Source organism: Geotrypetes seraphini, chromosome 12 (assembly GCF_902459505.1).
Source record: "Geotrypetes seraphini chromosome 12, aGeoSer1.1, whole genome shotgun sequence".
Lineage (NCBI taxonomy): Eukaryota > Metazoa > Chordata > Amphibia > Gymnophiona > Dermophiidae > Geotrypetes > Geotrypetes seraphini.
In genome coordinates this window covers 67,337,654-67,361,585 of record NC_047095.1, presented here as the reverse complement: position 1 = coordinate 67,361,585, position 23,932 = coordinate 67,337,654, and the positions used below count along the sequence as shown (strand labels likewise).

Here is a 23,932-nt window from a genome sequence, read left to right as displayed (position 1 = left end):
TTAGGTGTGTATAAGTTTCATGCTGATTTCCACACGATGATTTTTTTAATTGGCTTCTAATGGTGGTTTCAATTGGGAGTATAAGTTTTCAAGTTTCAAGTTTTTATTTTGGTTTGATGAATCGCTTATTTAATTTACTAAGCGAATTACAAATTTTAAAAAGTATAAGCATATACTAATTAATTATTAAATGTAATAGGTTAAACTGACAGACTTACAGACTAATAGATACTTAAGGAAAGAAGGGTAGAACTACAATTCAATTTTTTAGAATATAGAAGAGAACATAAATGGAAAAAAACATTAGGGAGGGGAACGTGAAAAGTGAGAAAAAGCTAAAATAAAACTTTGAGCATATTTAAAGATTAAAGGCATCTTTAAAAAGAAAACTCTTTAAGTTACTTTTAAAGTGACTCAGATCATTTTCTTCTCTTACATATTGAGGTAAGGTATTCCATAGTTGCGGAGCCATTACTGAGTACATATCCTGTCGTCGTGTTCCTATAGCTTTCAATGAGGGAATTGCTAAAAGTTTTTGATTTGAGGATCTAAGGAAACACGACGTATTATGAGGAATAAGTAATTTGTTAATAAATTTAGGTTCGTTAGTAGACAGAGTTTTAAATACTAAAAGTAAGATTTTCAAAGTAATGCGGTGATTAACTGGTAGCCAATGGGATTTGATCAGAAGGGGAGTAATACAGTCTATAGTTGGCAAACTGTTTCATCCTCGGGGAGAGTGTTTGGCCTTGAGGGAATAAGAACCTATTCCAGATACTGTAAATAAATGGACATCAGTATGAGCTCTCGAAATGTAAACGAGGGATTTTGAGCTCAGGCAGCAGCTCATAGGTGACCAGCACCAGACAGAAGTCTAACTGAGCCCTATCTCATACCTCATTTAGTCCTGAATGTGCAAACCGTGCAAATCAAGTGCTAAATAAATCAAGGTCAAGCAGTCACACCGGGGAGAAAAATTATAAACTAAACTATATAGAATCCCAAGAATCTGCCCTATCTATTCTCAATAACAATTACAATATAAGGTGCTCCAAGTATTTCAAACTAATAAAATTGATCAAGATTACACACTAATATAAAGAAACCCCTCGAAGTGCCCTGTGACTGTTTGACCTTGATTTATTTAGCACTTGGTTTGCACATTCAGGACTAAATGATGCATGAGGCAGGGCTCAGTTAGACTTCTGTCTGGTGCTGGTCACCTATGAGCTGCTGCCTGAGCTCAAAATCCCTCGTTTACATTTCGAGAGCTCATACTGATGTCCATTTATTTACAGTATCTGGAATAGGTTCTTATTCCCTCAAGGACAAACACTCTCCCCGAGGACTGAAACAGTTCGCCATCTATAGACTGTATTATACATTGGACTTATTGGCAACTGCAGTGTCCGTAGGGTTACACTTTTTTGTGCTACAATTGCGAGTATCATGCCATTTAAGCCAATAAAAAAATGTTGAATTCCATGCAGTAATTGGCCAAATGCCATTTATAGAATCGGGGCCAAAATATATTAGGGACAAAGGAATGGGATAAAAAAGAGGAAAAAAGCCCAAAGTAGGGTATTTTGCAATGATCGCTTACTACTGCAAACATATTAGTACTGAGTATGCTGTTCCTTCTCCTACAGGGGGTAAAGTTCCTTTGGGAATGCGTGACAGGCCGCCGCATTTCTGAGAGTTATGGATGCATTATGGCTGATGAGATGGGTCTGGGGAAGACACTGCAGTGCATCACCCTCCTGTGGACCTTATTCCGCCAGAGTCCAGACAGCAAGCCAGAAATCAATAAAGCCATGGTGGTTGCGCCGTCCAGCCTGGTGAAAAACTGGTATAATGAAGTCTGTAAATGGCTGGGAGGAAGAATTCAGCCACTTGCTATTGACGGAGGATCTAAAGAGCAGATTGACCGTCAGTTAGGTATAAGCACTTTTTAGAGCAATAATGTTTATTTAAGATTTGTTCTACCGCTCCTGCATTTTACTGACCTAAGCAGTTTACAATGTATCAAACTAAAATGAAATTAGGTACTTGAGAAAAACAACCCTATCTGTCCCGAAGGCTCACAATCTAGATAAAATACCTGATTAAAATAAAAATATATAATACATTTCTAAGATCAAAAATCAAAGAAATAGAAATAATGAAAGAAGATAAAAAATTTAAAATAAAATAAAACATATTTAAGAGAGAGAAAAGTCTCTGAGGCGGCTTGATAGTAAGTTCAGTCTGCAGAACCAGGTCAACCGGCCGCCACCAAAGAAGCAGGACCAGGAATTACGCCAATGAAGATCACCATGACACCAATCACTGTGCTAAACATATGCTAAATTTAAGAAAAAGCATGTAACTTATTTGCGAATACCTGTATTTTATTGGTATATCACTGATCCCTGGATATCCATGATGCTGTTGGAAAGGCTTTGAATTCTATCCCGTTCAAAGAATTCAGAGAATTGTTGGCAGCCATGACTTAAGTGGGGGGTTTTAGAGGAGGGCGGAGGAGGATGGCATTGAGCTGGGTAACCAGAATATACATATCTTCTTCCCCATCAGCAGAAGAGGAGAAGGGCAGTGGTGCTTTGGGCTGCATCATTCCTCAGTGAGGTCCCAGCTATTTGGTACCATTTGGTGTTCGTAGCGAGGATGCAGTCTGATGCATTGCTAACAGTATGCTTTTCCTATCTGCCTGCTGACCCAGATTTGTCCTTGGAAGGATCATTATGATAAAAGGGGAAGTGGGGAGAACAGCAGGGTAATGGACAGGAAATTCACAGTGGGACCGAATTGGTGGGAAGTGTTGAAGTGGTATAGGCTTGGCCTGGCACAGTCCCTGTGGGGCTCTTACCCCATCGAGGTTGGGGTTCCCCCCTTTACCCATGTGGTCTTGCATTTAAAAAAACAACAACAGAGTTTCTTTATTGTCCCTCCAGACCAGCACAGAACGAATGGTTTCCATTCCTTTGCTAGCGGATGGAGACTGAGACTGACTTGGTTACAGTACAAGTGGGCTGTGCAGTCCCATCTACAATCAATCTGCTCAGTCTCCAGCAGGTGGGGTGGTAAGCTTGTGCAGTCTGCTGAGGTTTGTTAGGGCCTGTTGGATCTGATTACTGAATCTTTCTTGTCCCTTTTGCTGTCTAGACAGAGTTTGGGGGACCCTCTCGGAGATCCTACCGACCTCGGGTGTGCCACACTCGGAAGGGTCGAGTCCTTCCCCCCCATTTCCTCCACCTCCCCTTATATCTTTGCTTTAGACAAGCCTCAACTGTACGCCTGGCCACCTGTTAAGCACAGACTGCAGTTTAGAGTGCCAGTGGGTCTGCTCTTGATACAGCTGGTTGAGCTGTGAGAAGAAAGAAAGAACAAGAAATAAAATAAGCATAAAAAGGGTCTGAGGCTGCCGTTCTTATATGGTGTTGTTTGCGTGGGTCTTCGGCACGTTCATTATGAGCACTTCTAAAAATCAGAAAAAAGTGCATTTTTGGTGGGCGCTAAATGGTAGATGCGGCCGGCATGTGCACAAATTGTTCTGGCTGCTTCAAAGGGGAACTGTCGTTGGCTTCGGGCGTCGACACGCAGGGCTCCTCTTCACATGTGCACTGCTCGGCGGTGGGGGACAGTTGACGCCCGGGCTTCTCCTGCCACCTATGCTGGGGTTTTCTCACCTGCTGGCGGTCAGAGAGATTTGGCGTTGCTGACCTCCAGGGGTGCTGAGGATTCCCTTGCCGCTGCAGGCAGTCCTGTCTTAGCGGCGGGTCTAGTCAGGCCTCGTTTCTGCATCTTCTTTTCAGGAGACAGTTTGTCGGCAGGCCTTTCTTCAGTTTTCATGGGAAGCACAGCCATTTTGCCCGCAGCCTCAGTTGACCTTCCTCCTGTCTTAGAACGACAGGAACAGGTATTTCATGTGTCTTTTTCTTCTGCTCTGAATTCTGTATTGCCGCCAGGGGTTATTGCCCTGATTTTTTGTTAGCCATGTACAAGACTTATTTACAGATGGCCCCCGTTCAGTCTCCTGCTCTGGCTGCCTCTGTCCATCCCCATCAGCCATCGTCCAAGCAGCCATGGATGACTTGGGATGAGGATATTTTTATGGCTGATCCGTTTTCACCAGATGAGGGATCCTTGGGGAGACCTCCAGGATCCTCTAGGATGGAGGATTTTGGAGGCGCCGGTTGGTAAGGATGCATCGATTGTGTGCATTTCTTACTGGGAAAAGCTACAAGAGCTTATTCTTTAGGTGCCATCAGTTGTAAGCTTCGAGGAGGAAGCTAAGGACCCCCCTCAAGTTGTGGACCCTCTGCTGCGAGGGATCCAGTCAACATCCCACTCTTTCACTATTCATCGGGATGTGGTGTACACTCAGTGGAAGATTCTGGACGCACCTTTTCACTTGGCGCGGTATATGACCAGGCTCTACCCCATTTCTGATGGGGATAGAGATACTTTTAAGTCTCCTGTTCTCAATGCAGTGGTCTCCGCTATGGCTCGAAGGCATACAGTGCCATTTGAAGGTGGTTTGGCCCTGAGAGACCCTCAGGACTGTAAGATAGAGGCTCTTCTTAAACAGAGTTTTGATGTGGCTGCCTTGGCTGTCCAGGCATCAATTTGTGGCAGTCTTGTGGCCCGGGCTTGTTTCCAATGGTCTGAGCAGGTCCTGGACTGTGAGTTGGCTAACTGGTCCTGGTGGATCAGGAGGTGGCTAAGATTGAGCTTGGTGCTTCTTATCTCTCTGATGCCAAATATGATCTGTTGTGGGCTTCGACCAAGTCCATGGACCTCAGAGTGGCGACCCGCCATACCCTGTGGCTTTGGGGTTGGTCGGCGGATGCAGTATCTAAGTCTAAGCTCAGTAAATTTCCCTTTTGGGACTCCTTTCTCATTGGGGAGGAGCTGGATAAGACAGTTCAGGCCTTGAATGACTAAGGTACCTCAGCTGCCAGAGGACAGGCCTCGCCAGGCTTTGCGGGGTGGTACCACCCATGGGCGTTTGCTTGATTTTCATAGTTACTGCCCTGGCCGGGGATCGGCCCTTTTTCCTTCCAGAGGTTGCTTCTTTCAGCGTATGCAGTCCTTTTGGGGTGCCTGCCGAGGGGGGGCAAGAATCCTCCGGGGGCTCCTTTTCAACCCAACGACTCGCTGATGATCCTTCCCCTGGTGCCAGTAAGAGCCTGGTTGTGGGAGTTTTATGGGAGGATGGGGGAGGGATCGGGTCACAACGGATCAGTGGATCCTAGAAGTGATTCGGGACGGCTATACTCTAGAATTTCCCTGTCCTTTGCCAAATCGTTTTCTCTCCTTGTCAGGCAATTTGGAAGAGAAGGGCTTTTTGGCAGACGCTGCTCAGGTTGATGGACCTCAAAGCAGTGTTCCCAGTGCCTCAAGAGATTTGCAGTGGCAGGTACTCCATTTACTTCGTGGTACCCAAGAAAGAAGGGTCTTTTTGGCCCATTTTGGATCTGAAAGGTGTCAACAGAGCTCTCCTGGTTCCGTCTTTTTGTATGGAAACCCTGAAGTTAGTAATTCTTCTGTCTAGCCTGGATAATTTGACTTCTCTCGACCTGATGGAGGCCTATCGGCATGCTCCAATTCGTGCCTCCCTTCAGCAATTCCTTCGCTTTGCGATTTTGGGAGAGCATTATTAGTTTTGTGTGCTTCCTTTTGGACCTTCACCAAGATTATGGTGGTGGTGGCAGCAGCCTTGCGCAAGGATGGCATTTTGATTCACCTCTATCTGGATGACTGGTTGATTCAAGCAAAATCATTTCAGGAGAGCTCCTGGGTTACCACTCGGGATGTGGAGTTTCTGCAGTCGTTGGGCTGGGTAGTCAACCTATCCAAAAGCCAGTTGACTCTGTCTCAGTGTTAGGAGTATTTTGGTGTTCTCTTCAATACCAGCTTGGGGAGAATATTCCTTCCAGAGGCCCAGGTGTGAAATTGCAGGCATAGATTTGTTCCCTGATGGTTTGTCTATGGCTGTGGGTGCAGGCTTTTCTGCAAGTCTTGGTGTCTATGGCGGTCTCCCTGGAAGTGGTCAGGTGGGCTCGGGGGCACATGCGTCCTATTCAGTAAGCGCTTCTTTGGAGATGGTTACCCCAGTTCCACGATCTGGACTCTCCTGTACCTGTTCAGGGGTTAGTTCATCACAGCCTACGCTGGTGGCTACAGTCTTGCAATCTGATTCAGGGAGTGAGTCTCAATCAGCCCTATTGGACAGTGCTTCTCACAGATGCCATTCGGCTAGCATTGGTGGAATTCTAGTCCTTGCTGGAGGGCAACTCAGTTTGAGTTCTCTCCGACAATGCCATAGCGGTGGCCTATGTCAATCGTCCAGGGTGGTGGGGGTGCACCAGTAGTCATCTGGTGGTGCAGGAGGCCTCTGTTCTCATAGAGTGGGCAGAGGCTCATCTTCTGGACATCTCGGCTTCCCACATAACCGGAGTGGACAGTGTCCAGGTGGACTTCCTCAGTCATCATGCACTTGATCCCTGCGAGTGGTGTCTCGGACAGGAAGAGTTCAAGTTCAGTTATGGGGCCGGCTGTTCATGGCAACGAGTTTCAACGCCAAAATGCCGAGGTTCTTCAATCGGTGCTGGGATTTCTAAGCTGAGGGGTTCAATGCTCTGGTGCAAGCTTGGCCGATGAGCAGAATGCTGTACTTAGTTCTGCCTTGGCCTCTGGTGGGCAGAGTTCTTCAGATTGCCACCTGATTCTTGTGGCTCTGGACTGGCCCAGGCACCTGTGGTATGCAGATCTGGCTAATCCTCTCCCGCTGCCCCTCTCGCCCAATCTTCTGACTCGGGGTCCCATTCCAATGTTCGATCAAGGTCCCTTTTGTCTTACAGTGTGGCTCTTGAAAGGGAAGGCCTAAATAAGAAAGGTTATTCGGATAAGGTGATCTCCGCCCTCTTGGGTTCTCAGAGACTTTCCACCTCTCGGGCTTATGTGTGTGTTTGGCTTCTTTTTGAGGTGTGGTGTTCCACTCGTGGCGTGGTTCCCCTTTGCGCTTCCTTGGTCCTCTCTTTGGGTGTGGATTGCAGCTTTGTCTTCTTTTCGTGTTCTGTTGCATGGTCGGCATTTGGCCTCTTCTCTGGATGCAATTCATTTCTTGTGGGCGTCAAAATTGCTCCGCCCTCCGGTTCATCTGTCTGTACCGGCCAGGGATCTCAATCTGGTACTTTCGGTGCTTGTTCGTCCGCCTTTTGAGCCTGTCGGTTCCTGCATGTTGAAGATGGTCTTCATGATGGCCATTACTTCTGTGAGACGCATTTCCGAACTGCAGGCCTGCTCTTGTAGGCTGCCATTCCTGGAGTTTTCTAAGGAGCGGGCCATGCTGCAGCTGGTTCCCTCCTTTCTTCCGAAGATGGTTTCGCCTTTTCATGTCAACCAGTCCATGGTCCTCCCAGTCTTGGGTAGTTGGGAGGGCTCTTTGGAGCAGAGACAGTTGCACAAATAGGATGTCCGTAGGGTCCTTCACGCTTATGTTCAGCAGACCCAGAAGCTCCGCCAATCGGATTGTATTTTTTGTTGTTGTTCTCACTGGCCCTCAAAAGGGGGACAATGCTTCCAAGGCTACCATTGCACATTGGATCAAGGAGGCTATCGCTTTGGCGTATCTTCTTCAAAAGAAACCTGTTCTGGTTTTTCTCAAAGCTCATTCCACTCAGGGTTAGGTGACCTCTTGGGCTGAGAGTTCTCTGCTGCCTCCGGTGGATATCTGTAAAGCTGCGGTTTGGTCTTCTCTCCATTCCTTTGTTCGCCACTACTGTTTGGACGTTCAGGCGTGTTGGGACGCGATGTTCGATGAGTGTGTTCTTGTGGCGACCCTTCGGGGGTCCCACCCGTAATGGGTACTGCTTTAGGATATACCATCTGTTCTGTGCCAGTCTGGCGGGACAATAAAGAAGGAGAAATTAGGTTCTTACCTGCTAATTTTCTTTCTTTTAGTCCCTGCAGACCGGCATAGACCCTACCCTGTCATTTTTGTTAGGTGTTTTCTCGCAAAGAGTTGCGGGATTTTGTTGTTGGGTTGTATATTAAGTGTGGTGGCGCTTGGTTTGGCTGGTTTAGCTGGCGAACTGTGGGGCATTGCTGGAAGGTTCTTGTTCTAATTGATATCCAACAGTGTGTTCCAGTCTGATTTGGACATTTTCCTTTGACTTCTCCTTTATCTCTGCAGCAAAAAGGGTGAACAGGATGCTAGGAATGATTAAGAAGGGGATCGCGAACAGATCGGAGAAGATTATCATGCCGCTTTACTGGGCCATGGTACGCCTTCACCTGGAATACTACGTCCAGTACTGGTCGCCGTACATGAAAAAGGACACGGTACTACTCGAAAGGGTCCAGAGAAGAGCAACTAAAATGATTAAGGGGCTGGAGGAGTTGCTGTACAGTGAGAGATTAGAGAAACTGGGCCTTTTCTTCCTTGAAAAGAGGAGACTGAGAGGGGACACAATCGAAACATTCAAGATACTGAAGGGAATAAACTTAATAGATAAAGACAGTTGTTCACCCTCTCCAAGGTAGAGAGAACGAGAGGGCACACTCTAAAGTTAAAAGGGGATAGATTCCGTATAAACGTAAGGAAGTTCTTCTTCACCCAGAGAGTAGTAGAAAACTGGAACGCTCTTCCGGAGGCTGTTATAGGGGAAAACACCCTTCAGGGATTCAAGACAACGTTAGATAAGTTCCTGCTGAACCGGAACATACGGAGATAGGGCTGGTCTCAGTTAGGGCACTAGTCTTTGACCTAGGGGCTGCCACGGGAGCGGACTGCTGGGCATGATGGACCACTGATCTGACCCAGCAGCGGCAATTCTTATGTTCTTTATTGGTATAGAGATGAATTTTGGTCTGCTTACAACCCTTTTCTTGCACACTTCCCGAATTAAGATTTTAAAAAAATGAGTATGGCAAAGAACTAAAGAAGATAAACCATACTTAGTGCGTTGCAATAGGAAAAGCTGCTTGAAATGTTAACCTTGTAATAGTGTTGCTTTATCATTAAAATGATTGACAGTTTCTGTTTGAGTGGTTTTACATTTTTTTTCCCCCAGGATGAGTTGATCCTAGGCACATAAGGACTTGAGGCTGATTTCTCTAATAAAATCAAGACAGCGAATTTCTGCATGCAGTAGGGTAAAACCAGGACTAAATCAGCCCGTCCTGAAAAAATAATCTCAGAATAATGAGAACAGATATGTGGCACAGTCGAGAGCTGCTTTACAAAGGAGAGTGTGGCCTAGTGGTTAGAGCTGCATTCTCAGCACCCTGAGGGTTGTGGGTTCAAATCCCACACTGCTCCTTGTGACTCTAGACAAGTCACTTAATCCTCCATTGCAGGCATAGCCTGCTGAGACAGATAGGGAAAAATGCTTAGTACCTGTTTAATATACCAAAAACAAAAAAAAAAGCAAGCCCCATTCCCAAACCCCATTATTGATAGTTAACTTTTTTGGGTTTTTTTCTACTGTAGCTGGGTTCATGAACCAGAACGGAGTTCGAGTTCCATCCCCGATCCTAATCATTTCTTATGAGACCTTTCGCCTCCATGCTGACGTTCTTCACAGAGGCAACATTGGGCTCGTCTTATGTGATGAGGTACAGTGCTGGGTAAAGGGACTCTTGTTCATTTGTAAGTCATGAATGCCAAACTCTCCAAGATGGTTTTTAGTCTGATCAAATTATGCACGTTACCTTGATTCTTGCATTAAAAGTCTGAAAAATATAACGCTTATGGGGACATAAAATATATTTCTATTTTACATTTACCGGTACATTGTTTACAAATTTATTTTTCATATTTAGGATCAGCTTTGATGTTTTTGTTACGTAAATAGAAATATTGTAAATGTGTGGATTGTAAATTATTTTAAACAAATGCATATTCACTTTATCATTCATAAATAGACCTTTGCGTATCAGTTCACCGTGCTGATTCTAGGCCCAGTAATGGTTAGTTGCACTGAGTTGTGCAAGTCATAATGACATAGAAAATGATAGAAGAAAGAGACCCATCAAGTCTGTATTGTGCTTTTTCCACTTTGGGTTGATGAGGACACACATTTGCCTACTCAACCCAGCACTATATTTATCTGAACTTCCAATCCTTTTCTTACAATTATCCTCCATATCGAGTATCTTCAGAATCTTAATATACTGGTTGCTTCCACCAAAGGCAGGAAGCGCAAAAGTCGCTCCTGCGTTGTGTGCCGCTCTACAACAGAAAGGCAGCCGTCCAGCAGGAGATCGCGCTGGACCACCGACAGTTAAAAAAAGGTGGCTGGAAGGAGGTGTATTCGCTCCATACGACGCATCCACTTTCCCACCCCCTTTTTGGGGGTGGAAAAAGAGCGCCTTATGGAGCAAAAAAATACGGTAATAGCTTTATTGAAAATAGACTCTAAAGCAGACAACAGATCTTCATTTGGTTCTTAACCCTTTCAGGACCAAGGGACATATTTGTCCCATAACTTTAAAATCCTATAAATTTTGATTGGGATAGTCTACAGTTCTAAATTTGATATGTACGGATTCCATAGGATACTGCCTTTATGTAAACAAACTGGTTCCGACATTCATTCATTAGCGTCGTTGCCAGATTGACGAGAAGATTCACTTGCCACACTGTCCATAAGCCAGAAGTGTGATTTTTAAAATAAAAATAATGATATTTCACAAAAAAAATCAATTTTTTGGCATCTGCAAGCCCTTTTTACCATAAAAATGTCGTCAAAACCACAAAAATTGGCCTACGATCCTTATGGTCCTGAAAGGGTTAAGTGTCCAACAGGAAATCCAGTACCCAAGGTCCCCTTCCATCTGTTTTTTAGTTTGTGGTTTCTCTGCTTTTGGTTTATCACATCTGGTTAAATGTATTATATGTAAGTGTTATATTCTTTAATGTGTTCATCCCTTTGTGTTATCTTGCAACAATTAACACCATTAGAAAATATATTAGTATTTTCTTTTTTTTTATTATAATTTTTATTTATTAAATTTTCATTCTTACAATAAATGAATAGCATAATATATAATTTATAATAATTATAGTTGTATGTACAATATCATATCATATATATTGAATCCCTTTCCCCTGTTATTTGTTTTTTCATTTTTTCTCATATTAATTTCTATGTTTCCCACCCTAACCCTATATTATTATTATCAATGTGTTAAGATATCTGATCTTTAGAATATTTAGTCAATGGATCCCATATTTTCTTAAAATTTTTTATATTTCCTTGTTGTAATGCCAATATTTTCTCCATTTTGTAAATGTGACACACCGAGTTCCACCAGAATGTATAATTTAGCTTGGTATAATCCTTCCAATTTTGTGTGATTTGCTGCATGGCAACTCCTGTCAATATTAAAAGCAATTTGTTATTATTTGCTGATATTGGACTTTGTGTTATCTTGCAACAATTAACACCATTAGAAAATATATTAGTATTTTCATTTCGCACAATAGGGACCTACTGTGTCAAAAGAAAGATTTTCCATTCCTTTGTCTTGATACAAAAGAAGGTAAAGATGCATGTTCTTTCTTAACTACACTCAGCCTCGTGAGCATAACATCTTTTCTTGCCTCAGTAATGGTGCCCATTTTGCAGGGTGCATTCAGTAACACTTTAGCGGCATCCAAAGGGTTTAATGTATAATAAACACAACAAGAGATCCAAGAGTTGCAAAGCAAAATCTAACTAAACAGATCTCAATCTTACTAAAATGGAGGGAAAAAAAGCCCCAGACTAGGCCCCAGAGGTGAACAGCTATAACAGCATATATAACCCCCCACCACCACCAATATATACATTCAATATCTTTCATAGGCACAAAAAAAAACTTCCATATAACTAATCCAACTCAGCATGTGATGTAATAAGTGAATATGAATAATAAATCACTTATCTTGTGGCTCGACAGAGACCCGTTTCATATACACTTCTCCCTCCGTATTCGCAGGGGATGCGGGCGGACCATAGGCGCGAATATGGAAAAACCGCAAATAACTTTTTTAAAGTTATTTGCAGTTTTTTAAAAAAGCCTTCATTTTATGTTTTAAGTTTTTTATTTATTTTTTCATATAACAACAAGTGTACCATATAAATTCATACAATTTCATTAAGTACACACTTGATATTCTTTCATGTATTACTGTAAATACAACGTATCATTATATACTCTTACTATAATATTTAAACATTATCTAATACTTAATAAGTATATCAATTATTCTTTAGCACTCTCCAGACCAGTAGAGGTTAACTTTACGAATGGGTATATATCTAATCATGACCAGCAGGTGGAGACTGAAAACAAAACTTTGGGACAGTATATACTATCCTCCCTTCTCTATTTCCCTCAGTCTTCTTTCAGTCTCCAGCAGGTGTTGAGTGATCTGTACCCATCTCTCTTGGTAGGGCTGTTTGGAATTTGTTTAGGGGTTTATTGTCCCTGTTTTTGGCCGGACGGAGCTTGGTCGGGCCCTGTTTGGGGGTCCGTCCGACCTCGGGGGTGTCAAACCCGGCGGGTCACGAGCGGGGTCCCTCCCCCCACTTCCTCCACCTCCCCACATTTTTTTAGAGGAGCCTCAGCAGTAAGCCTTGCCCCCTAAGTCAAGCAAGGCATATTGCTTCGAGAGCCTGTGGAGTCTGTTCTGTAAAAAAAAAAAAAAAAATCCTGAGGTAGTGCTGGTCTGAAGGGTTGTTTCCCTTTAAGAAAACTGTATTTTACTGTATTTTTGTCATGTAACCGGCACTTTTTTATAGCTAGGTCGCGTATGGAGCAATTGTGCCCTTCTCCGGGGGAGTAGGACACAAATGAGTCCAGCCGCGAGGCACTCGCGGCCGGCCTGAACTCGGCGGTTTGGGTCGGTGAGGTGGTGGAGCTCCGTCGGCAGCGGCTGCAGGCGCCCAGAGCTCCCCGCCGATGGTGCCTCGCGAGTCGGCTTGGAGCAGTGGGGAAGCCCGGTCTTCCACAACCGCCCACGGAGGGATTCCCCGAAGGATTCCCTCTCAGCTGATTTTTTGACAGCTGATGCCGACTTGCCTGTCTTAGCGGCTGAGACTGTTCAGTCTTCTCAGCCGCTACAGGCCATGGAGGGAGCATTTTTGGCGGGAACTTCGCCATTTTCTTTGTCTGGCCCCTCCATTTTGTCTGCAACCTCAGGTGACCTTCCCCCTGTATGGCGAACACAGGGGCAGGTTTCAGCATGGACCCCTGCTGGGGCAGGGAGTCCCTGGGGACCCCCAGGGGTTTTTTGCCCCCAATTTATTTTCTTTCTTTGTGCGGACTTTTGGGGGTCCCACGTGCGCCTGGGGGGTTTCGGGGGGGGGTTTCCCTCCGCGCCCCCTATGGCTTTGCCTCCCTCTTTTCGTTTGGCGTCCCCTCTTCCTCCTCCCTCATCCAAGCGCCCGCGGGGGGGGCTTGGATTGCGAATTGGTGGGCGGAGGAGCGTGTTGGCCTGGTTGAGGACCTGGCTGCTTTGGCGGGCTTCCAGGATCCTCTAGAGGGGACGCCTGTTGGCAGCGGGGCGGCGGGTTTCCCGTCTTCCAGAGCAGATGCGTCCGTGGTGCGCTTTTTTATTCAGAGGGATGAGCTTTTAGACCTGTGTAGCAGGTCTCCTTGGTGCTGCATTTTTGCAGTGGCGCCGCCGGAGACCCCGCGTATGGGGGCCCCTCTGCTTCAGGGGGTCTGTCCTGTTTCCCGCTCTTTTCCTGTGCGTCAGGATTTGCGGGATTTTGTGTTGGCGCAGTGGCCTATGGGCGCAGTTTCGTTTGGTGTGCGCCTTGGCTCTTGGGTATCCCGTCCCGGAGGGAGGTAGGGCTACCTTAATTTCGCCAATGGGGAACGCAGTGGTCTCGGCACTTCCTAAGCGGCATACCGTGCCTGTTATGGACGGTTCTGCTCTTAGGGTCTCGGAGGCGCGTGCGTTAGAGACACTTCTTAAGTATGATTTTGATGTCTCTGCCTTTGGGGTCCAGGCGGCTGTTTGTGGGGAGCTAGTCGCTCGCGCCGTGTTTCGGTGGGCTGAGCGTGTCCTGGATCGGGAGTCTGTTGACTGGTCTCTAGTGGATCTAGTGGGGGGAGCACTCAGGTAGCGAAGATTGCGATGGCTGCCTCGTTCCTCTCAGATGCTCTTTATGACTTGGTGCGGATTTCGGCTAAGTCTATGGCATGGCCGCGCGGCGTATTTTGTGGCTGCGCGCTTGGGCGGCGGATTCTGCGTCCAAAGCTAAGTTTACTAAAGTTCCCTTTAGGGGGTCTTTTTGTTTGGAGAGGAATTAGATGAGTTGATTCAGACTCTGACGGACTCGAAGGTGCCCCGTCTGCCTGAGGACCGTGCCCGCCCTGCGTCTAGGTGTGGGGCTGCCCGGGGGCGTTTGCGGGAATTTCGCAAGTATCGCCCGGGGCGTGGGGCTGCATCTTTCCCGGCTCAGGGTTTTTCCCGGGGTCGGTTCTTCCAGCGCATGCAGCCTTTTCGGGGGGCCCGTCGGGGGGCAGGGAATCCCTCCGCCGGTTCCCCCGCTTCCCATCCTGCGCAATGACTCCTTGCCGGCGCCCCCTTTGGTTCCGGTGGGGGCCCGGCTGCGCAAATTTTTCCCCAAATGGGCCGAGATCGCGTCCGATCAGTGGGTCCTTGAGGTGGTGCGGGACGGTTACGCTCTGGAGTTTACCCGCTCTCTGCCGGACCTTTTCCTCGCTTCTCCATGTCAGACTCCATGGAAGACGCAGGCTTTTCGTCAGACCCTTCAGCGTTTGCTAGATCTCGAGGCAGTGGTGCCGGTGTCCCCTACGGAGTGGGGCACCGGCAGGTACTCCATTTACTTTGTGGTGGCCATAAAGGAGGGGACCTTTCGGCCCATCCTGGATTTGAAAGGGGTCAACAGAGCTCTCAAGATTCCGTCTTTCCGCATGGAAACGCTGCGGTCGGTCATTCTGGCGGTTCAGCCGGGGGAGTTTCTTACGTCTCTCGATCTGACGGAGGCCTACTTGCAGGTTCCAATTCGGGCCTCTCATCAGCGCTTCCTTCGCTTTGCGATCTTGGGGCGGCACTTTCAGTTCTGTGCGCTTCCCTTTGGTCTGGCCACGGCTCCTCGGACGTTCACCACGGTAATGGTGGTCGTCGCGGCAGCCTTGCGGTCGGTGGGCATCCTGGTTCACCCCTACCTGGACGACTGGTTGATTCGGGCAAGGTCGTTGCAGGAGAGCTCCCGGGTTACGGCTCGGGTGGTGGAGTTTCTCCGGTCGCTGGGCTGGGTGGTCAACCTTTCCAAGAGTCGGTTGGTCCCGGCTCAGCGTCTGGAGTGCCTTGGGGTTATGTTCGACACCTCCTTGGGGAAGGTCTTCCTTCCAGAGGCCCGGGTGAGCAAATTGCAATCTCAGATTCGCCTGTTTTTGGCGTCCCGGGGTCCTCGGGCGCGAGATTTCCTCCAAGTCCTGGGGTCAATGGCGGCGTCCCTGGACGTGGTGAGGTGGGCGCGGGCCCACATGCGTCCTCTTCAGTATGCTCTGCTCCGGAGGTGGTCTCCACGGAGGCAAGATTTGGATGTTCCGGTTCCCCTGCGAGGCTTGGCGCGCTGCAGTCTGCGCTGGTGGCTCCGGACCCCTCACCTGGTTCAGGGGGTGGGTCTGGATCTCCCGCAGTGGACGGTGCTCCTTACGGATGCGAGTCTCCTCGGTTGGGGGGCTCAGTTTATGGGCCACTCAGCTCGGGGCACCTGGTCCGCGGAGGAGGCCTCCTGGTCAATCAACGTGTTGGAGACCAGAGCGGTCAGGCTGGCGCTGTTAGCTTTCCACTCCCTTTTGCTGGGCAAGTCGGTCAGAGTCCTGTCGGACAATGCCACGGCGGTGGCTTATGTCAATCGTCAGGGGGGCACCAAGAGCACTCCTGTGGCGCAGGAGGCGGCTCGGCTCATGGTTTGGGCGGAGTCCCACCTCTCGGCTTCTCATATAGCCGGGGTAGAAAATGTTCAGGCAGACTTCCTCAGTCGTCACTTCCTGGATCCAGGAGAGTGGTTTCTCGGCGCCGGAGCGTTTCGGTTGATAGTGCAAGATTGGGGGCAGCCCCTGATGGACCTGATGGCCACGAGTGGCAACGCCAAAGTGTCCCGCTTCTTCAGTCGTCGCAGGGAAGGGCTGGCCGAGGGTCTGGATGCTCTGGTCCAGCCGTGGCCAACGGAGGGGCTGTTGTATGTGTTCCCTCCTTGGCCGCTGGTGGGCAGAGTGCTTCTTCGCATTGTTCACCATCCGGGTTTGGTGGTGCTGGTGGCTCCGGATTGGCCTCGACGTCCGTGGTATGCGGATCTGGTGAGGCACCTGGTGGCGGTTCCTCTTCCTCTGCCTCTCTCGGACGACCTTCTGATGCAGGGTCCCATTCCCATGTTCGACCCGTCTCCCTTCTGTCTTACGGCGTGGCTCTTGAAAGGGGTCGCCTTAGCAAGAAGGGATATTCAGACAAGGTGATCTCTACACTGTTGGGGTCCCGGAGGCTTTCTACCTCTCGGGCTTATGTGCGGGTTTGGTGTCTCTTTGAGGAATGGTGTCGGGCGCGGGGAGTGACCTCTTTTCGCGCTTCTCTGCCTAACATTCTAGAGTTCTTGCAGGATGGCCTGGATAGAGGCCTGGCTTTGTCTTCTCTCCGGGTTCATCTTGCGGCCCTGTCGGCCTTTCGAGGGTTGGTGTCAGGTCAGCGTTTATCGGCTCTTCCTGATGTGATTCGGTTTCTGCGGGCGGCCAAGTTGCTTAGGCCTCCCCTACGGCCCTCGGTTCCCTCTTGGGATCTTAATCTGGTTCTCTCTGTTTTGGTGCGCCCGCCTTTCGAGCCCTTGGACGACTGTTCTTTGAAGGACCTTACTTTGAAGGCGGTCTTTTTGGTGGCCATTACTTCTGCTAGGCGTGTTTCTGAGCTGCAAGCTTTCTCTTGTAGGGCTCCTTTCTTGGAGTTTTCTAGGGAGCGGGTCGTCTTGCGGCCTGTTCCTTCCTTTCTGCCGAAGGTTGTTTCTCTTTTTCATGTCAATCAATCGGTGGTTCTCCCGGTCTTGGGTGGTCGGGAGGGCTCTTCTGAGCAACGGCAGCTGCGCAAGTTGGATGTCGGTCGGGTCCTTCGCTCTTATGTGCAGCGGACCCAGGAATTCCGGAAGTCCGATCATCTCTTTGTCCTCCTGGCTGGTCCTCGTCGGGGAGCTGGCACTTCTAAGGCTACTATTGCGCGCTGGATCAAGGAGACGATTGCTTCCGCTTATCTTCTGAAACAGCAGCCTGTTCCGGAGTTTCTCAAGGCTCATTCCACTCGGGGTCAGGCGGCTTCTTGGGCTGAGTCGTCGCTCGTGCCTCCAGTGGATATTTGTAAGGCTGCGGTTTGGTCCTCCTTGCATTCATTTGTTAGACATTATCGGGTAGATGTTCAGGCGCGTCGGGACGCGGTGTTCGGTGAGCGTGTTCTGGTATCGGCCCTTCGGGGGTCCCGCCCGTGAGAGGGACTGCTTTGGTACGTCCCATTCGTAAAGTTAACCTCTACTGGTCTGGAGAGTGCTAAAGAAGGAGAAATTAGGTTCTTACCTGCTAATTTACTTTCTTTTAGCTTCTCCAGACCAGTAGAGGTCCCCACCCTGTCTGTTGTTGTTGTTGGGGCTGTTTTCGCGGGCAGTTTTTGTTTTTTGCTGCGGGTTCTAGTATTTTTCTAGGGCCGGGGAGAATTAAAGAACAGCGGCTGTGGCTCGGCTGGCTTAGCTGGCGAGCTGTGGGGACATTTTCCTTCGGGTATTTCTCCTCTGCATTTTCCAACAGCATTTGGGTATGTTATTTGTTACTCCTGTTCGGAGTATTGTTTTCTTCCTGTTTTCCAGTTCTTGGTTCTGCTTGGCTATTCGGCAGACTGAGGGAAATAGAGAAGGGAGGATAGTATATACTGTCCCAAAGTTTTGTTTTCAGTCTCCACCTGCTGGTCATGATTAGATATATACCCATTCGTAAAGTTAACCTCTACTGGTCTGGAGAAGCTAAAAGAAAGTAAATTAGCAGGTAAGAACCTAATTTCTCCTTACTCAATTATAAACCCTTCCCCTCCCCTTCATTTTTATTATTGAAACCGCGAATAACTTTTCTACTGTTATTCGCGGTTTTTGAATTCTTGCGCTTTGTAGCCATGGTGGAATATCTGATCTGCTCCTGATGGAGCGGCAAGCAGCAATTTCTGGGCTTGGATTAGGCAAGCAGCAATTTCTGGGCTTGGATTAGGCAAGCAGCAATTTCTGGGCTTGGATTAGGCAAGCAGCAATTTCTGGGCTTGGATTAGGCAAGCAGCAATTTCTGGGCTTGGAGCAGCAAGCAGCCATTTCTGGGCTTGGATCAGGCAAGCAGCGATTTCTGGGCTTGGATTAGACAAGCAGCAATTTCTGGGCTTGGATTAGGCAAGAAGCGATTTCTGGCCTTGGAGCAGCAAGCAGCGATTTCTGGGCTTGGATTAGGCAAGCAGCGATTTCTGGGCTTGGATTAGGCAAGCAGCGATTTCTGGGCTTGGATTAGGCAAGCAGCGATTTCTGGGCTTGGATTAGGCAAGCAGCGATTTCTGGGCTTGGATTAGGTAAGCAGCGATTTCTGGGCTTGGATTAGGTAAACAGCGATTTCTGGGCTTGGATTAGGTAAGCAGCGATTTCTGGGCTTGGATTAGGTAAGCAGCGATTTCTGGGCTTGGATTAGGCAAGCAGCGATTTCTGGGCTTGGATTAGGCAAGCAGCGATTTCTGGGCTTGGATTAGGCAAGCAGCGATTTCTGGGCTTGGATTAGGTAAGCAGCGATTTCTGGGCTTGGATTAGGTAAGCAGCTATTTCTGGGCTTGGATTAGGTAAGCAGCTATTTCTGGGCTTGGATTAGGTAAGCAGCGATTTCTGGGCTTGGATTAGGTAAGCAGCGATTTCTGGGCTTGGATTAGGTAAGCAGCGATTTCTGGGCTTGGATTAGGTAAGCAGCGATTTCTGGGCTTGGATTAGGTAAGCAGCGATTTCTGGGCTTGGATTAGGCAAGCAGCGATTTCTGGGCTTGGATTAGGTAAACAGGGATCTGGACTTGGATTAGGCAAGCAGCGATTTCTGGGCTTGGATTAGGCAAGCAGCGATTTCTGGGCTTGGATTAGGCAAGCAGCGATTTCTGGGCTTGGATTAGGCAAGCAGCGATTTCTGGGCTTGGATTAGGCAAGCAGCGATTTCTGGGCTTGGATTAGGTAAGCAGCAATTTCTGGGCTTGGATTAGGTAAGCAGCAATTTCTGGGCTTGGATTAGGTAAGCAGCGATTTCTGGGCTTGGATTAGGTAAGCAGCGATTTCTGGGCTTGGATTAGGTAAGCAGCGATTTCTGGGCTTGGATTAGGTAAGCAGCGATTTCTGGGCTTGGATTAGGTAAGCAGCGATTTCTGGGCTTGGATTAGGCAAGCAGCGATTTCTGGGCTTGGATTAGGTAAGCAGGGATCTGGACTTGGATTAGGCAAGCAGCGATTTCTGGGCTTGGATTAGGCAAGCAGCGATTTCTGGGCTTGGATTAGGCAAGCAGCGATTTCTGGGCTTGGATTAGGCAAGCATGTTGGGAAGAAGCCTTTCTTTCAGTGCACACTGGGAAACAGGGATGCAGCCAATTTGTGGAGAAAGCATGGAAGCAGCGATTTTCAGAGTGAATGGTAAGCGATTAAGCACAGTTACTTACCGTAACAGGTGTTATCCAGGGACAGCAGGCAGATATTCTTGACTGATGGGTGACGGCACCGACGGAGCCCCGGTACGGACACTTTTAGAGTGATTGCACTCTAAGAACTTGGAAAGTTCTAGAGACCGCACCGCGCATGCGCGAGTGCCTTCCCGCCCGACCCCGACGCGCGGTCCCTCAGTTAAGATAAGCCAGCTAAGAAGCCAACCCGGGGAGGTGGGTGGGACGCAAGAATATCTGCCTGCTGTCCCTGGATAACACCTGTTACGGTAAGTAACTGTGCTTTATCCCAGGACAAGCAGGCAGCATATTCTTGACTGATGGGTGACCTCTAAGCTAACAAAAAGAGGGATGGAGGGAAGGTTGGCCATTAGGAAAACAAATTTTGCAAAACAGATTGGCCGAAATGTCCATCCCGTCTGGAGAAAGCATCCAGACAATAATGAGATGTAAAAGTATGGACTGAGGACCACGTAGCAGCCTTGCAGATTTCCTCAATGGGCGTGGAACGGAGGAAAGCTACAGATGCTGCCATAGCTCTAATTCTATGTGCCGTGACAGAACCTTCCAGTGTCAGTCCGGACTGAGCATAGCAGAATGAAATGCACGCAGCAAGCCAATTAGATAGCGTACGTTTAGAAACAGGACGTCCCAATTTATTCGGATCAAAGGACAAAAAAAGTTGGGGAGATGATCTGTGGGGCTTAGTACGGTCTAAATAGTAAGCTAAAGCCCGCTTACAGTCCAAAGTATGGAGAGCCTGTTCCCCGGAATGAGAGTGAGGTTTAGGGAAAAAAACAGGTAGTACAATAGATTGGTTGAGATGGAACTCAGAAACAACCTTAGGGAGAAACTTTGGATGTGTACGTAGAACCACCTTGTCGTGATGAAAGACAGTGAAAGGTGGATCAGAAACTAGTGCATGTAGCTCACTGACCCTCCTGGCAGAGGTGAGAGCAATAAGAAAAAGTACCTTCCAAGTGAGAAACTTGAAAGAGGCAGTAGCCAAGGGTTCAAATGGAGGCTTCATCAAGGCGGAGAGAACCACGTTCAGATCCCAGATCACCGGAGGTGCTTTGAGAGGTGGTTTCAGATTGAAAAGACCTCGCATGAATCTGGAGACCAGGGGATGAGCTGAAAGGAGTTTCCCCTGGACTGGCTCATGAAAAGCCGTAATGGCACTGAGATGAACTCTGATGGAAGTAGACTTGAGACCAGAAGTAGACAGAGAAAGCAGATAATCCAATAGAGGTTCCACAGCAAGAGACCTGGGGTCATGATGATGTAGGAGACACCAAGAAGAAAACCTCGTCCACTTTTGATGGTAACATTGTAGAGTGGCTGGTTTCCTGGAGGCGTCCAGGATGGAGCGAACAGGCTGAGATAACAAAGAATCAGTTGAAGTCAGCCCGAGAGATACCAAGCTGTCAGGTGTAGCGATTGCAGGTTGGGATGGAGGAGGGTTTCCTGATCTTGTGTAAGCAGAGATGGAAACAGAGGAAGTAGAAATGGATCCCTGGAACTGAGTTGAAGTAGAAGGGAGAACCAATGCTGTCTGGGCCATCGTGGTGCAATCAGGATCATGGTGGCTCGTTCCCTCTTTAGTTTGAACAAGGTCCGAAGCATGAGAGGCAGAGGAGGGAAAGCATAAAGGAACAGATTGGACCAATCCAGAAGAAACGCATCCGCTGCCAGACGGTGAGGAGAGTAAAGTCTGGAGCAGAATTGGGGCAACTGATGATTGTGAGGAGCTGCAAAAAGGTCCACCTGAGGAGTGCCCCATTGTGCAAAGATGGACTGTAGAGTCGATGGGTCGAGAGTCCATTCGTGGGGTCGGAGAACTCTGCTGAGCTTGTCCGCTAAGTAGTTCTGTTCTCCCTGAATATAAATCGCTTTCAGGAATAAGCGGCGCGAGGATGCCCAAGACCAGATTCTCTGGGCTTCCTGGCATAAGAGGCGAGAGCCCGTTCCCCCTTGCTTGTTGATGTAGTACATAGCCACCTGGTTGTCTGTGCAAATTAGAAGGACTTGAGGAAATAGAAGGTGTTGGAAGGCCTTGAGGGCATAGAACATTGCCCTGAGTTCCAGGAAATTGATGTGATGCTTCTTTTCCTGAGGAGTCCAAAGGCCCTGAGTTTGGAACTCGTTCAGATGAGCTCCCCATGCATAAGGGGAGGCGTCGGTGGTGATGATCAGATGATGAGGAGGCAGATGGAACAGAAGACCCCTGGAGAGATTTGAGGATATCAACCACCATTGCAGAGACTGACGAAGAGACGATGTCACAGATATGTGTCGTGAGCAAGAGTCTGTCGCTTGAGACCACTGGAGAGCCAGGGTCCATTGAGGAGTGCGCAGGTGAAGCCGTGCCAGGGGTGTGACATGAACTGTGGAGGCCATGTGACCCAAGAGAATCATCATCTGCTTTGCAGAAATGGAGTACTGGGACAGCACTTGCTGACAGAGCGATTGGAGGTTGTGAAGACGGTTGTCCGGCAAGAAGGCTCTCATCTGGACCGTGTCCAGTACCGCTCCAATGAATTGAAATCTCCGCGTAGGAAGAAGGTGAGACTTGGGTATATTGATTTCGAACCCCAGTAGTTGTAGAAAAAAGATGGTCTGGTTGGTGGCCAGAAGAACAGTCTGAGATGAAATGGCCTTGATTAACCAATCGTCCAGGTAGGGAAAAACCTGAAGGTGGTGGGAGCGCAGAAATGCTGCCACCACTACCAGACATTTTGTGAACACTCTTGGAGAGGAGGCAAGACCGAAGGGGAGCACTCTGTATTGATAATGATCATGAAGCGAAGGTACTGTCTGGAGGCCGGATGAATTGGAATGTGAGTGTAGGCCTCCTTGAGATCGAGAGAGCATAGCCAGTCGTTGTGATCGAGGAGAGGATAAAGCGTAGCTAGAGATAGCATCTTGAATTTTTCTTTGACCAAACATTTGTTGAGATCTCGCAGATCTAGAATTGGTCTGAGGTCTCCGGTTTTCTTGGGGACTAGAAAATACCGGGAGTAGAATCCTTGCCCTCTTTGGTCCAGAGGAACTTCCTCTATGGCGTTTAGAAGCAGGAGGGACTGAACCTCCTGACAAAGGAGGGCAGATTGAGGAGTGTGCAAAGCAGACTCTTTTGGTAGACTTTGGCCCGGAAGGGTGTGAAAGTTGAGAGAGTAGCCGTGGCGGATGATGTTGAGGACCCACTGGTCCGAAGTGATAACTTCCCACCGGCTGAGAAAGAAAGACAGTCGTCCTCCTATCGGTTGAGGGAGGAGAGGAGATGGTTGAACGCTGGCTATGCCCTCGAGGATCAAGTCAAAAGGGCTGAGTCGATTTTTGTGGAGGAGGCTGCTTAGCTGGTTGTTGCTGCTGAGGTCTAGGTGTTTGCCGCTGCTGTTGACGCTGCCTCCTAGGTTGCTGAGTGGAAGGCTGCAAGGGGCGAGCCACAAAACGCCGCTGATAGGCCGTTTGCTGTCTGAATGGCCGTGAAGGTGGAGGTTTCTTCTTGGTCTTAAGAAGGGTATCCCAGCGGGTTTCATGAGCCGAGAGCTTCTGGGTCGTTGAGTCCATAGAATCTCCGAACAGCTCATCCCCTAAACATGGGGCATTAGCCAACCGGTCTTGATGATTAACATCAAGCTCAGAGACTCTGAGCCAAGCCAAACGGCGCATGGCTACAGAAATGGCTGTTGCTCTAGAGGTAAGCTCAAAAGTGTCATATATAGACCTTACCATGAATTTCCTGAGCTGGAAAAGAGCTGAAGAGCACTGATGGAAAGCTTCACGATTCCCCACAGGAAGGTACTGCTCAAAGGAAGCCATGGTGGTAAGGAGATGCTTTAAATAAAACGAAAAATGAAAAGCATAGTTACCAGAACGATTAGCAAGCATCGCATTCTGGTAAAGTCGCTTACCAAATTTGTCCATGGCTTTACCCTCTCTGCCAGGAGGGACAGAGGCATAGACACTAGCTCCTAAGGACTTCTTGAGGGTGGATTCTACAAGGAGAGACTCATGAGAGAGCTGTGGTTTATCAAAACCAGGAATAGGGATGACTTTATAAAGGGAATCCAATTTGCGAGGGGCTCCCGGGATGGTAAGAGGAGTCTCCAGATTCTTGTAAAAGGTCTCCCTCAGGATGTCATGTAAAGGGAGTTTCAAGAATTCCTTTGGAGGCTGGTCAAAATCAAGAGCGTCCAAAAAAGCTT

General features: G+C 48.1%; 1 protein-coding gene across 2 annotated transcripts in view; it reads left to right on the top strand.

Moving 5' to 3' along the window:
• The window catches only part of RAD54L (RAD54 like), a 90,255-nt gene that overhangs the window by 21,010 nt on the left and 45,313 nt on the right, over window positions 1–23,932 (top strand). For both annotated transcript variants that reach the window (XM_033915455.1, XM_033915456.1), the window contains 2 exons: window positions 1,650–1,938; window positions 9,497–9,621. In XM_033915455.1, the coding sequence (XP_033771346.1) occupies window positions 1,650–1,938; window positions 9,497–9,621 (414 nt within the window). The remainder of the gene's footprint in view (window positions 1–1,649; window positions 1,939–9,496; window positions 9,622–23,932) is intronic.